The 15,400-nt window shown below is 43.2% G+C and overlaps 1 protein-coding gene across 1 annotated transcript in view; it reads left to right on the top strand.

Annotated features, from left to right (window-relative positions):
• LOC132378208 (collagen alpha-6(VI) chain-like) overlaps positions 1-15,400 on the top strand; it is a 126,204-nt gene that overhangs the window by 8,534 nt on the left and 102,270 nt on the right. The window contains 5 exon segments of the mRNA XM_059944918.1: positions 7,109-7,203; positions 10,230-10,828; positions 12,500-12,509; positions 12,710-13,303; positions 14,773-15,384. Coding sequence (XP_059800901.1) covers positions 7,109-7,203; positions 10,230-10,828; positions 12,500-12,509; positions 12,710-13,303; positions 14,773-15,384 — 1,910 coding nt within the window.

A 15,400-nucleotide genomic window follows, 5' to 3' on the forward strand; every position in this document is an offset into this window, starting at 1 on the left:
TAGGGTCCAGGTTTACAGGGCAGCTGTCACAGCCCCGAGGTTTGCAGATGCCAATTTTGAGGTACATGCGTTTCCCTCCTGTGTGATATCTCAACCTGTTGTCCTTACCCCATAGTGCCTTCAAATTGAGAGGACCTTTCTCTTAACTCCATTCATGGACTTCACTTCTGGGTGTGAAGGCTTTGCAGAAACTGGTTGCTTTAAAGTTTGTGTGGAGCGGCTTTAGGAAAGATACGCATGACTGGAGTGCAATCTGCAGTTTGTGTCAGTGGGTGAAAATTAACTGTCATGCTTGGGCACCATTGGCACCTTCTGAGATCCCTGAGCGACAATTTGACCATGTCAGTGTGGACCTGGTTGGTCCACTTCCCCCTGTCCCGTGGTTTCAAGCATCTTCTTGCTCCTCTAGCATCGATAATGGCTGCAGACGTGACTTGAGTGCTCATCAACATCTTAGTCGATCGGTTCAGCACCCCATCTGATATATCTCCTGATCACAGTATTCAATACATGTCAGACCTCTGGGCCATGATGGCCCAGAACCTCTGTATTAAAGTGCATCACAACGGGGGTTATCACAGCAGTCCAATGACCTGTGTGAATGGTTTCACCATTCCTTAAAGGTTGTTCAAAGGGCCTCCCTGATGGACAAGTGTTGGCACCATCGTTTCCTGTGGATCCTGCTGCGGCTCCGAATGACTCAAAGAGAAGACCTGCAGTCCTCTGCAGATGAGTTAGTGTATGTGTAGCCACTACAGGTTCTGGGTGATTTTATTCCTAATTCCACGACCACCTGGTGGCTGTCTTAACAGCATTCTGCCCTCCTCAGTAAACTTAATTCCTTGAAACTTAATTTCTACCTCTTATCATTACAACACTTTTGGGTTCCAGTTAACCTATGTTCTACCTCATTTGTTTTTATCTGCCATGATGCACATTGACTTCCCCCCCCTTAAGTTGGCTTGAAAATGTACTTAAATAATTATCACAAACATGTCACTTATGGAAGGAGAAAACACACTGGAGCAGTATTATTTTATGAACCAGAATACTTACCATGCCATCCCATGCTCACACTTTGGAAAGTCTGGCTGTACTTCTACTCCCTGAGTTTAGGCAGAGACTGAAGACTGCGGCATTAGTAGAAAGGACCAAGAACGTATGGACAAGGGAGGCAGAGGAGCACTTACAGGACTGAAAATTATTCATGAATTCTTCTTTGAGTCTGAGTGAATGAGCTATGTGGATGTGTGTGTGCCTCCAAGAGCATAATATACGTACTCAAATGAAAAGCCATGGATGAACCAGGTGGTTCATAGTCTGCTGAGGGCTCGATCTGTGGCATTCAAGTCTGGTAATCCAGAACAATGCAAGAAGGCCAGACATAACTTATGGAGGGTTATCTCAAGAGCAAAAGAACAATTCCATTTGAGGTTAGAGGAAAATCAGACACATATTAACTCTAGCAGGCCATTTCTTCCTACAAAACAAAACCTAACATCTTGAATGGCAGTGATATTTCACTCCCAGATGAACTCAGTGCCTTTTGTTATCACATTGAAAGACAGAATGAAACTACAGCAATGAAGATTCAGCCAATCCAGTGATCCTGTGATCTCTGTCTCAGAGGTCGATGTCAGAATGACCTTCAAGAGAGTGAACCCTCACAAGGCAACCTGCCCCAATGGTGTACTTGGTGGGGCTCTGAAAACCTGTGCCAAATAACTGGTATGTGTGTTCAAAGACATTTTCAATCACCCATTGCTGTGATCAGAAGCTCCCACCTGCTTCAAAAGGGCAACAATCATATCAGTGCCCAAGAAGAGCAGGGTGAGCTGCCTTAATGACTATTGTCCAGTAACACTGACTCAAGCTATGATGAAGCGCTTTGAGAGGTTGACTATGACTGGAATAAACTGCCTAAGCAAGGTCCTGACCCACTGCAATTTACCTGTCATCACAATAGGTCAACAGTGGAGGCAATTTCATTGGCACTTCATGTGGTCTTGGATCACCTGGATAATACTAATACTTGCATCCAGGATATCTTCAAAAGACAATGCCTCAAAATGGCGACATCCGTAATGAAAGATCTCTGTCACCCAGGGTAGGCTCTCATTGCGACTATCAAGTAGGAGACACAGGAGCCTGAAGACACACTCAATGATTCAGGAACAGCCTCTTCTCCTCTGCCATTAGATTTCTGAATGGACATTAATCCCTGAACACTACCTCACTACTTTGTCTCTTTTTCCATTATTTATTTAATTTAACTTTTTAAATATATACTTTTATGTATTACAATATACTGCTGCCAAGTAGCAACAAATTTCATGACATTTGCCTGTGATATTAAACTTGAGTCTAATTCTGAGCCCCCTTGCAATGCCCCGTTCCACGTTTTGGAAGAGTGCAAAAGGACTCTTCTTGTAGATAGGGAGTGTAAGCCTGAAACTACAGTATTTATGTAGATCATCTTGAACCAGCCTGCTGAGATCTCGATGGTTCCACTACCATACCCCTGGCATCACACCATGTCAGCCCATACCTAGATTAGTCAGAGGCCCCTACTGTTACTCCAACCGAGGCACCCAGAACCTAAGTTGTGGGGCTCATATGAGCTCCAGACAGACTCACAATGCCAGGTTTGGTGAAACCTGGAGGGGCACTGTGTAGTGGAATGTAATGGGTGACAGATGCCACATCTATCATAATAGAAACTGTTCTACATAATTCACAAACATTGTCATTGAGTTGGTGTGTTCACTTTTAGACTGTCTGAAGTAATAATGTCGGTGGTCGTAATTGGAGTTAAGAGTTGTGGCTTTTGTTAAGCATATTAAATGACTCTTGCATGTTTTATTCACAAAATCTTACACCCTGCCCTCCCCACCCCTGAATGTTGTCTTGCCAGGAAGCTGCAGCAACCCCCTACCTGCTGCTGCTCATCTCTGTGCAGCGAACCGGATGTGAAGCCTACCCTTACCAACGATGTGTGTTGCTGAGCCAGGAGCCTGGATCCTGGAAAATCGGGCAAACTCAGCAACAAATTTACAGTTCGATGTGGAAGGGCTGCCTGCGAGAGTTGGTGTGAGGTTGGCTGGGAGACAGTGTGGCTGCTCAGTGCTAAGATGTGGGGCTTGGGGGTCCTGACCATCACTGTGAATGCAGGCCATTGCTGAAGATTGATAACATCTGCTCCATGTGGATTGAACTCCACATGGATTAAACTCCATCTGCCACTTTACTGCCCATATTTGTAACTGATCTGTAACCTACTATATTTTTTAATAGGCTTTAACACTGCCCACAACTCCACCATCCACAAACTTGCCAATCCACCTGTCTAATTTTTCATTCCCCATCATTGACATATATCACAAGCAGAGGTCTCAGTACGAATCACTGTGGGACACCACTGATCACAGACCTCCATTCAGATTAACATCCTTCCTCCGCTAATCTCTCTCTTCTATAGATGCTGTAATCTCTCCCATCACTTCCTATAGAATGCGATTGGAATTGCTGTTTCTTCATCTTTAAATTATACTGCACTGTTTTCCCCAGCCCAGAAACATTTCAATCTTAACTTGCTTATCACAATAGAGCTACTTCCAGGCTGGGGAGAGTTACAATCAATGAATGGGGGAGACAACGGATTCCATCACTTTCACCAGGAGGCGATGAGTAAGATTGTAGGGTCCAAGTGGTCTGTCAATGAGGACCCACACTGTCCACAGTGTTGCCTGGGCCCTGAATTTCAGCGAGAGCACCGTCCACTCTAAACCACCCAATAACAGCCCTACAGGCAGCCTCTCTGCATTGTGCTGTGGGGCAACTCTTTACTGCACAAACATCTGTGGGGGGATGAGTGGTTACAATATTCAGGTTTCTGACACAGTAGAGTGCAACAGCCTGCAGAACGGGTGCTCACATAGGGCTCCCAGTATAGCTGTGCATAGCCCCAGTGGATGGAACAAGGGCATTAGCTGGGATGGGCAAGAACTCTGCAATAGATCAGTACTCTGGCCAACAAAAAACTGTTAGCAAGAAAATGAGATGCCTAGCTTGTGTAGAGTTTGTTTGCTGGGGTATTGAGGGATAGTCTTTCTGTAAAATACAGTATTTAAACAATTAAAGCTCATTTTTTTCTTGGAATAACCTTGCAGGTGGTACTGCCATAACTTACATAGAAAACATAGAAAACAGGTGCTAGAGTAGGCCATTTGACCCTTCAAACCTGCACCGCCATTCAGTATGATCATGGCTGATCATCCAACTCAGAACCCTGTACCTGCTTTCTCTCCATACCCCCTGATCCCTTTAGCCACAAGGGATCTAACTTCCTCTTAAATATAGCCAATGAACCGACTGTTTCCTGTGGCAGAGAATTCCACAGATTCACCACTCTCTGTGTGAAGAAGCTTTTCCTCATCTTCATCCTAAAAGGCTTCCCCTTTATCCTTAAACTGTGATCCCTTGTTCTGGACTTCCCCAACGTCAGAAACAATCTTCCTGCATCTAGCCTGACCAATCCCTCTAGAATTTTATATGTTTCAATAAGATCTCCCCTCAATCTTCTAAATTCCAGCAAGTATAGGCCCATTCGATCCAGTCTTAGTTCATATGAAAGTCCTGCCATCCCAGGAATCAATCTGGTGAACCTTCTCTGTACTCCCTCTATGGCAAGAATGTCTTTCCTCAAATTAGGGGACCAAAACTGCACGCAATACTCCAGGTGTGGTCTCACCAAGGCCTTGTACAACTGCAGTAGAACCTCCCTGCTTCTGTACTCAAATTCTCTTGCTATAAATGCCAAAATAATGCCAACATACCATTTGCCTTTTTCACCGCCTGCTGTACCTGCATGCCCACTTTCAATGACTGATGTACAATGACACCCAGGTCTCGTTGCACCTCCCCTTTTCCTAATCGGCCACCATTCAGATAATAATCTGCTTTTCTATACTTGCCTCAAAATGGCGACATCTCTAATTAAAGACGTCTATCACCCAGGATAGGCCCTCTTCTCATTGCGATCATCAAGTAGGAGACACGGGAGCCTGAAGACACACTCAGTGATTCAGGAACAGCTTATTCTCCTCTGCCATTAGATTTCTGAATGGACATTCAATCACTCAACACTACCTCACTATTTGTGGCTTTTGTTAAGCATATTAAATGACTCTTTCATGTTTTATTCACAAAATCTTACACCCTGCCCTCCCCACCCCTGAATGTTGTCTTGCCAGGAAGCTGAAGCAACCCCCTACCTCACATTTATCCACATTAAATTGCATCTGCCATGAATTTGCCCACTCACCTAACCTATCCAAGTCACCCTGCATCCTCTTAGCATCCTCCTCACAGCTAACACCGCCGCCCAGCTTCGTCTCATCTGCAGGCTTGGAGATGCTGCATTTAATTCCCTCGTCTAAATCATTAATATATATTGTAAACAACTGGGGTCCCAGCACTGAGCCTTGCAGTAACCCACTAGTCACTGCCTGCCATTAGCTGGGCCTTCATTGTAACTCTGAGAAAGTTAAGATGTCAGAACAGGATAATGAGAAGTAGACAATACTCCAGATGTCCTGAAGTACATAACCAGATTTTTTTATGTATTTTGTCAGAGTAATGTGTGGGTGCCAGAGTCAGAGTCAGATTTATTGTCATTGTGTAACGCATTCTTTTGTGGTAGCAGTACAGTAAAAAAAATAAAATTACTGTAAATTGCAAACATTAATCACTTGTTCATTATGTGCCAAGTCGGTTGGCAGGCAATTGTGGTCTTTCCATGCACACACAAGGAAAATGCTGGAGGAACTCAGCAGGCCAGGCAGCATTGATGGAAAAGAGCACAGTCAATGTTTCTGGCCTCGACCCTTCGGCAGGACTGGAGAAAAAAAGATGAAGAGTCTGAAGGTGGAGGGAAGGGAGGAAGAAACACAAGGTGATGGTGAGACTGGGAGGGGGAGAGGTAAAGAAAAGAGCTGGGAAGTTGGTGAAAGAGATACAGGGCTGGAAAGGGGCAGTCTGATAGGAGAGGGCAGAAGGCCATTGTAGAAAGAAAAGTGGGGAAGAGCACCAGAGGGAGGTGATGGGTGGGCAAAGAGATAAGGCTAGAAAGGGAAAAGAGGTTGAGAATGATGAAGGAAGTGGGGAGAGGCCATTACAGGATGTTTGAAAAATTGATGCTCATGCCCTCAGGTTAGAGGCTACCCAGACAGAATATAAGGTGTAGTTCCTCCAACCTGAGTGTGGCCTCATCGCAACAATAGAGGCCATGCATAGACATATTGGAATGGGAGTGAGAAGGGGAATTGATGGCCACCAGGAGATCCCACTTTTTTTGGCAGACGGAGCATAGGTGCTCAACAAAATGGATGCCCAATCCACAACGGATCTCACCGATATACAGCTGGTCACACCAGGAGCACTGTACACAGTATATGACCCCAAAAGACTCACAGGTGAAGTGTTGCCTCACTTGGAAGGACTGTTTGGGGTCCTGAATGGTAATGAGGGAGGAGGGGTAAGGGCAGGTGTAGCACTTGACCCGTTTGCTGGGATGTGCCAGGAGAGAGATCAGTGGGGAGGAACGAATGGACAAGGGAGTCATGCAGGGAGCAATCCTTGTAGGAAGCTGGAAGTGGGAGGGGAGGGTGATGGTGGGACAGAGGGAAAGTTGTGCTTGGCAGTGGGATCACACTCGTCATTTTTTTTCTCCAGTCCTGCTGAAGGGTGTCGGCTAAAACATCAGCTGTACAGTACTCTTTTCCATAGATGCTGCATGGGCTGCTCAGTTCCTCCAGCATTTTGTGTGTGTTACTTGGAATTCTGGCATCTGCAGATTTTCTGTTGTTTGTGATTGGAGTATTGTGAGCAGTTTTGGGCCCCTTATCTTTGAAAGGATGTACTGACATGGGAAAATGTTCAAAGGAGGTTCACAAAAATGATTCTAGGAATGAAAGGCTTATCATATGAGAAACGTTTGGCTCTAGGCCTGTAATTGCTGGAAATTTAGAAGAATGGGGGGGAGGATCATCATTGAAAGTTGAAAGGCTTATGTAGCATCCGTGCCCCCAATTTGCCCCTGTTTGCCTAGGGTGAACTGCCATCACCCCGCCAATAGTACAATACTTCGGTGTAAATACGGTGTAATGCCCCCCAGTACACATTCGCAACACAAGTTCACCAAAGGTGAGTAAATAATTGCAACTTTATAGTTATTTCTTAATAACAACACACACAAAATGCTGGTGGAACACAGCAGGCCAGGCAGCATCTACAGGAGAAGCACTGTCAACATTTCAGGCCGAGACCCTTCGTCAGGACTAACCGAAAGGAAAGATAGTAAGAGATTTGAAAGTAGTGGGGGGAGGGGGAAATGCGAAATGATAGGAGAAGACCGGAGGGGGTGGGATGAAGCTAAGAGTTGGAAAGGTGATTGGCGAAAGTGATACAGAGCTGAAGAAGGGAAAGGATCATGAGACGGGAGGCCCCAGGAGAAAGAAAGGGGGGGGGAGCACCAGAGGGAGATGGAGAACAGGCAAACAACTAAATATGTCAGGGATGGGGTAAGAAGGGGAGGAGGGGCATTAACGGAGGTTAGAGAAGTCAATGTTCATGCCATCAGGTTGGAGGCTACCCAACCAATATATAAAGAGTTGTTCCTCCAACCTGAGTTTGGATTCATTCTGAGAATAGAAGAGGCCATGGATAGACATATCAGAATGGGAATGGGACGTGGAATTAAAATGTGTGGTCACTGGGAGATCCTGCTTTTTCTGGCGGACCGAGTGTAGGTGTTCAGCGAAACGGTCTCCCAGTTGCACCGGGTCTCACCAATATATAAAGCCACACCGGGAGCACCGGACGCAGTCTACCACACCAGCTGACTCACAGGGGAAGTGTCGCCTCACCTGGAAGGACTGTCTGGGGCCCTGAATGCTGGTGAGGGAGGAAGTGTAAGGGCAGGTGTAGCACTTGTTCTGCTTACAAGGATAAGTAATTCAAACAACAACACACACAAAATGCTGATGGAACACAGCAGGCCAGGCAGCATCTAGAGGGAGAAGCCTTGTGTTTGTTATTTCTTAATGATGGGTTAGTAGAAACAGATAACCTAAAGGCACCAAATCAGTAAGTTTATCAGTTCGTGCACATAATATTTTAATATGTTGGAGCTCACTCCTCTGGTTCCATCGACAATGACCTTTTGAGCCTTTGGCCACTGTCCGAACCGCCGACTTCCAGTATCCGCAGCCCTGGAACCACTGTCCACTCCTCACACGTCCGTCCTCCTCACTCGCCTCCTGCAAAAGACCGCAATCTCCCACTCAGCTCACAGATACAAGATAGCATAACAATTCTCCATTGGTGAGGTCCCCCTTATCTACAGTTATAACCCAAACATTCCAGATTCAGAAACCCATTCCAGCATTAAGTAACATTACAAAGAAGCCTTTTCATTATAACAATACAGAGAAGCTATTTTGTTAGCCCGAACAGTTAACACCACAGTTACTGGTTCTAAGAGCCCTACACTTAGATAAAGTGGTTGTGGAGAAAATGTTCCATAGAGTTGGGTGTCTAGGAACAGAAGGCACAATATCAGATTAGAGGGACCTCCATTTAGAATAGAAACAAAGAGGAATTTCTTTCGCAAGGGAGTGGTGAAACAGTGGATTTTTTTGCCACAGGTGGTTGTGGAAGCCAAGTCATAGAGTGTATTTAAGGCGTAGGTTGATAGATTGTTGATAAGTCATGGCGTAAAAGGTTACAGGGAGAAGGCAGGAGAATGGGATTGAGAGGAAAAGGGATCAGTCATGATCAAATGGCAGAGCAGACTCAATGAGCCACATGGTCTAATTCTCCCCCTGTGTCTTATGGCCTTATGGTCCAAGCTGTTTCAGAATCATTACATCTTTGGTGGTGGGGAGGGCATGCCCATGATAGAACTGGGTGAGCCTACAACTGTTTGCAGCCTTTTGCAAAGCTGTGCATTGGAGTCTCTATACCAGGCTGTGAGGCACCCAGTCTAAAGTCTCTCCAACATACATAAGAGTTTTTGGAGACAAACCAAATCTCCTAATGCAATAGAGATTTATCTGTGATTGAGTTAACCTGTGGAGTCCAAGATTGATCCTCTAAGATGTTCTTGCCCTGGAACGTGAAGCTGCTCTCCCTTTCCACTGTTGAGCTTTCAGTGAGGACTGGTGTCTGTTCCCCTGATTTCCCCACGACAATCAATTCCTTTGTCTTGCCAATGAGCTTCTTGTTGTGACATTCAAACTGCCAATCTATCCCACTCCTGAATGCCTCCTTGTTGCTATCTGAGATTTTATGAACAATAGTGATGACAATTGTGAATTTATAGCTAATGCTTTGAACTGTGCTTAGCCACACAATCCTCAGTCTAGAGAAAGTAGAGCAGTGGACGAAGCATGTTTCCTTGAGGTGTACCTGCAATGATTGTCAGCAAGGAGGAGATGTGTTGCTGATAGCACGGACTGTGGTCTCCCAATGAGGAAATTGAGGATCCAGTTACAGGGGGAAGTGCAGAACCCCAGGAATTGAGACTTGGTGATCTCTAATGAGGGAATGGTGGTGTTGAATGCCAAACATTAATTGATAAGTAGAAGTATGATGTATGTTCTGTAGTTGTCTGGGTGCTCCAATGGAGTGTAGAGAGCCAGTGAGACTGTGTCTGCTGTGGATCTGTTGAAGTGCAACAGGTACTGGCCCCTGCTCAGATAAGAGTTAGTTCTAACCATACCTAACCTCGCAAAGCACTTCGCTACAGGGAGACAGTGGTTGAGGCATCTCACCCTGCTCTTCATTTCAGTCACTCAACTCAACGTTTGAGGAACGGCTTCTTCCCCTTCACCATCGGATTTCTGAATGGACAATGAATCCATGAACATTACCTCAGTAGTTTTTCCTCCATTTTGCACTGCTTACTTAATTTTCTTTTTTTTACTCATACTTGTTGTTGCAACTTATAGTTTTTGTTATTATGGATTGCAATGTACTGCTAATGCAAAACAACACATTTCATGACATCTGCAAGTGATATTAAACTTGATCCTGATTCTGGTTCTTGGACACCAGTGTGTTAGTTAACCTTTTGAAACTGGTGGAAATTTTAGATATATTGGTGAAAGGTTGAAGGTCAATGAATTTGTCATTATCTTATTAACTTCTGATTTTTTCTGTCTTAATAGCTTGCACAATGTCCTCTATTGCTGACATTGTTTTCCTAGTTGATGGATCCTGGAGTATAGGATCCCAGAACTTTGAAAAAGTCCAAGATTTTCTCTCTACTTTGGTGAATGGATTTGATGTTGGAGAGGACAAAGTACGGATTGGCCTCATTCAGTTCAGTGGAAACCCTCGTACAATGTTTTTCCTGAATTCTTTTTATGATAAGAATGATATCCTGTGGAAGATACAGCAACTACAATTGAAGGGAAGTGGTTCAAGAACTGGGCTGTGCTTGAGGTTCCTGCTGAAAGAGCATTTTGTGGAGTCGGCAGGAAGTAGGGCTTCAATGGACGTGCCACAGGTGGCTATCATTATCACTGATGGGAAGTCTGAAGATAGCATTAGTTTGCCAGCAAAGGCTCTGAAGGATCAGGGGATCATTGTGTATGTCATTGGTATTCAAGTTGCCGATGAGAGGGAACTGAAGCAGATTGCCAGTGAACCAGCTGTAAACTATGTGTACGATGTAGCTGACTTTGATGATCTGAGGGAAATCTCACAGGCTATCATCTGGTTTTTGTGTACGAGGATGCAAGAGGTATCTCATGAAATATCCAACGTCCCACTGGCATCCATAGGTATAGTATTTAGGAAGACATTAAGGTTGGGAATGCAAGATTCTAAGCTTTATTTTAGTTTGGTATTTTGGATTTTTTGAACAGATGCAATGTACTTGACATTGCAATACCATCAAAGTGTCAGATCTTCCTCAGTTCAAGAGCAATTACAGATAAAGAACAGATATTGGCATGACGAGTAATTTCCATACTGTGAACAAAGAAGTAGTTTAACTTTTTCGGAGTTTTTACTATTCAGGTAAATCTGTACAGAACTATGCAAGGCTGATAGCCCACAGGTGAAGACTAACGCCTGGAAAACTGAGGAAGTTCTGACTCTTGACTATTTCTTTAAGCACATTCCATTGGTTCTGATGTTACAAGAATGTGACACAGCATGTAGCCCTGTTCTGTTTAATGGCTAACAGAGACAAGGCAGAAACTGCAAATAAAGGATTTCCATTCTGCTATTCTCTATTAACTTACTCTGGTGTCAGCCCTATAATAATGCCTCTTGGAAGGTGCAGATCACTTCTGAGTGTTAGTCATCCTGCTTGCAAAAACGTTGGCAACCGTGGTTCCTGTGGCAGTACTTAAAGAATTTGCTACAGGCCTGCACTCTTCTCCAGTAATCTTAGGAGTATTGTTCAGAATGATCATTTCAAAGCAGGTGGACAGAATAGGTGAGAATTGTTCAGCAACAATCAGTGATTTATTACCATCTTGGCAAATCCACTCTCATAATCATAGTGTAAAGCATGACATGATGTGATCAGCGAGGTAATGAACATTTTGCCGTCTGAATAGATAACTTGGATGGGAATCTTGGTTAGGCACACGGGACAACTCAGCTGGGAATCTTGATCTGCATGGACCACCTTCCCATCTAAATGTCTGCCCACTCTGTGGTCAAGAATTCACGCTCCAACTTCAATAACAGGACATGTAACCACAACAGGGATTCAACATCAAACCCAAAAATTGGCTTAGTATGAATGTTAATAAAATGGCTGCCAACAGCCTTTTCCTGGGTTGTCTAACCATTTGAAGAAATCCTGAGAATGACCCTATGTATGATGGAGCTTCCTGTTCCAAAATAATTACTTATGGTTCTTGAGTCAGACAGGATAAAATGCTTTGATTTTGAAAGAAGAAGAACTAAAAATAGGTATTGTGCTGATTACTTACACAATATATTTGATGCCTCAGTAATTTTTTATTCCAAAGTTAGGTTTGATAGTGTTTAGAGTCTTTTGGATACAAGGCTACAAGTCATGGTTTGGATCTCATGAACCAATTTTATGCCTTTAATGTGGAATTAACTAAATCCTATTTCCACCATAACACAATTGCATCCAACTAGAGAACAGTTATGTGTTTATGCCTTTTGATTTTCAAGAGACAGAAAGAGAGATGGGAGTATGAGGGGAGAGAGAGAGACTGGGAAGGGGGAAAGGAGAGAGAGAGCATGAGAGAGAAAGGGAGAGAGGGAGCGGGAAAGGAGGAGAGAGAGAATCTTTGATGATCAAACGGGAGAAATGGCTGCCAGAAATTGCTGAATTCAGCACTGACACTCAAAAACCTTTAATAATAAAAGTGTTACTATGCTTAAAATGCTGTAAGGGCCAGCTTAGAAACTGATTGTCAGAAATGGAAGCTGATTAATATGTGAGATTGGGCATAGCAAAAATGGATCACATTTTTTTAAAATACAAAGACTGTATTTTAATAGCTTAAATATTAACCATACAACACCTTATGACCCTAAGACATTTAGATTCATATAGGGGAGTGTGAGGCATTAAGAGATGTTGGTAGTTCTGTTGTCTGCTTTCATTTTGCATAAGCTACTTTAACAAAGAATATTATTTTCATGTGCTCAGCTTGCAGGGATGCCACAGTTGCTGACATTGTCCTTGTGATAGATGGTTCATCAAGCATAAAGGATGAGAACTTTGAAAACATGAAGATATTTCTGCGTAAATTTGTTCGTGGACTGGATATTGCAAGCAACAAAGTGAGGATTGGGTTGGCTCAGTACAGCACAGATCCAAGGACTGAGTTTCTTCTGAATACGTATTTGTCAAAAGAGAACGTATTGGACCATATACAAAATTTGTCACAAAAGAAGGGTGGGACAAATGTGACAAAAGTTCTGGAATTCCTGGACAGAGAACATTTTGTTATGTCAGCAGGGAGTAGAATCGAAGAAGGTGTGAAACAAATTGCCATTCTGATCACTGATGGAGGATCTATTACTGAGGCAGCCAAGGCAGCTGAACAGATGAGAAGCAAAAATATCACAATTTTTGTCATTGGAGTTAATGTCCAACCAGCAAAGGCACTCAGACTTTTATCCAGTAAACCATTTAATAAATATGCCTACAACATTGCAAGTTTTGACAAACTGTCTGAATCAGAATTTTCAAACAGATTTTTGGAGTCGGTGTGCAGGGTTATTGTAGACTATATTCAAGGTTGGTTCAATTGAAATATAGTCATGAAATTACACAAAACAAAAAATAATTCCTTTGTCTGAGCACATCTGGGCCAGCTATTATCCCATTCTATCTATCTATCCCATAACTATCTCTATGATCCATTTCTCAGCACTGATCACTTAGACTTTCCTTTCCTCCTCTTATCTTCTTATTATGGTGTTTTCTAAGCTGAACACACTGAGTCCAACTTCACCCACACTCATCATTACCAGTGTATTTTATACTTTCATGTCTTTAGTTTTGATAGCTTGACTTGTATCCTTCAGTACTTGTTTGCTTCTATATCCTCAATGCTCATCTTCTTTATTAGACCAATCTATCCTACCCTTGGCTCCATCTCAATCAATTTTCTAGTGATGGAATTTTCTTCAGCTTTCCTCATAGTCCCATGGTCATCAGAGTCACCTTTTGTAATTGATGAGGCCCATCCTAAAGTCTTCAATTCTGTTTCATTCCAGCACTTATTGCAATCCTTTTCATACCTCTTACATTGATAAACATTTCCAAAACACTGCTCATGTAATGCAACACTCCTCAAATGAACAGGTACATGTTTATCCACATGGTTGAAATATTCAAATAAATTCTTTGGGATTATAGTATGCTGTCTTCCTTAGCTATTCACCTCCACCTTCCTATCATCCCCACAATTCTATTATCCAGTCTCCTTCAGTAGTCAATTACTCTGACTATTCAATTTATTCTCTTTTCCCTGTGTACCTTCACTTTCATGAGTTCAATCAGTTCCACTATTCTTCCATTCAATCACATCCACTATCCCTCCTTTCAATCTCATCCACCATCCCTCCATTCGATCGCATCCACCATCCCTCCATTGATCTCACCCACCATCCCTCTTTTTGATCTCATCCACCATCCCTCCATCGACCTCATCCACCATCCCTCCTTTCAATCTCATCCACCATCCCTCCATTCAATCGTATCCACTTTTCCTCCATTCGATCGCAATCACTATCGCTCCATTCATTCACATCCACTTTCCCTTCTTTCAATCATATCACTATCCCTTCATTCAATCACATTCACTATCCCTCCTTTCAAACAATCATATCACTATCCTTCCATTTGATCTCATCCACTATCCCTCCATTTGATCACGTTCTCTGCGCCTCCATTCGATCACATTCTCTAACCATTTGATCACATCCACCATCCCTCCATCGATCTCATCCACCATCCCTCCTTTCAGTCTCATCCACCATCCCTCCATTTAATCACTTCTATTATTCCAACAGTTTTTTTTTTACCTCTATTTTCCACTCTGCTTTCCAAGGCCTTTCCTTACTCTGGTACTTCCTACATACAGCAATGAAATTTGAATTTTTGCCATGATGTAATACCAGGGGAACTATTTTGATGGTTGGGATTTCACAGTTCTCTAGATTTGCTCTTTGAACTAATCTATCATTTTATTTCCTTTACAGCCTATGCTGTGGATTATGCTGATGTCGTTTTTCTAGTTGATACTTCTCTGAAGATGGGGTCTGCAGGATTTCAACGGATCCAAAAAGCCATTTTGAAGGTTGTTTCTCAACTTGAGATTGGGGCAGACAAGTTCCAAGTTGGTCTTGCTCAGTACAGTACTAATGTCTATACAGAATTCTTACTGAGTGCCTTCCAAACAAATGCTCAAGTGACGCGTTACATAAAGAATCCCAGTAATTTTGTATTTCAGAGAGGACGTGGGCCAGCAATGGGCAATGCCATTGATGTTCTGAACAAGGGTTTCTTCAGAGTGTCTGCTGGAAGTCGACGAGCTCAAGGAGTTCCTCAGATTGCTATAATATTTACTTCAGCACCTTCACTGGATGATGTCACTGTAGCTGCCAGGGAGATAAGAAAACAAGGGGTGAAGGCTATTGCTGTTGGTGTGAAGAATGCTAACCAGACTGAGCTGGAGAAAATAGCCCCTCCTGAATTTATTTTCCAGAGTGATGATTTTGGAGTATTTGCTCAGTTACCAAGCAAAATATACAATGTAATCAAGCTGATAATAAAACAGGAATATCTATACAAAATATATGAAAGATCAGCAGGTATGGTTGGTTTCTT

Source organism: Hypanus sabinus, chromosome 20, assembly GCF_030144855.1.
Source record: "Hypanus sabinus isolate sHypSab1 chromosome 20, sHypSab1.hap1, whole genome shotgun sequence".
NCBI classification, from domain to species: Eukaryota; Metazoa; Chordata; class Chondrichthyes; order Myliobatiformes; family Dasyatidae; genus Hypanus; species Hypanus sabinus.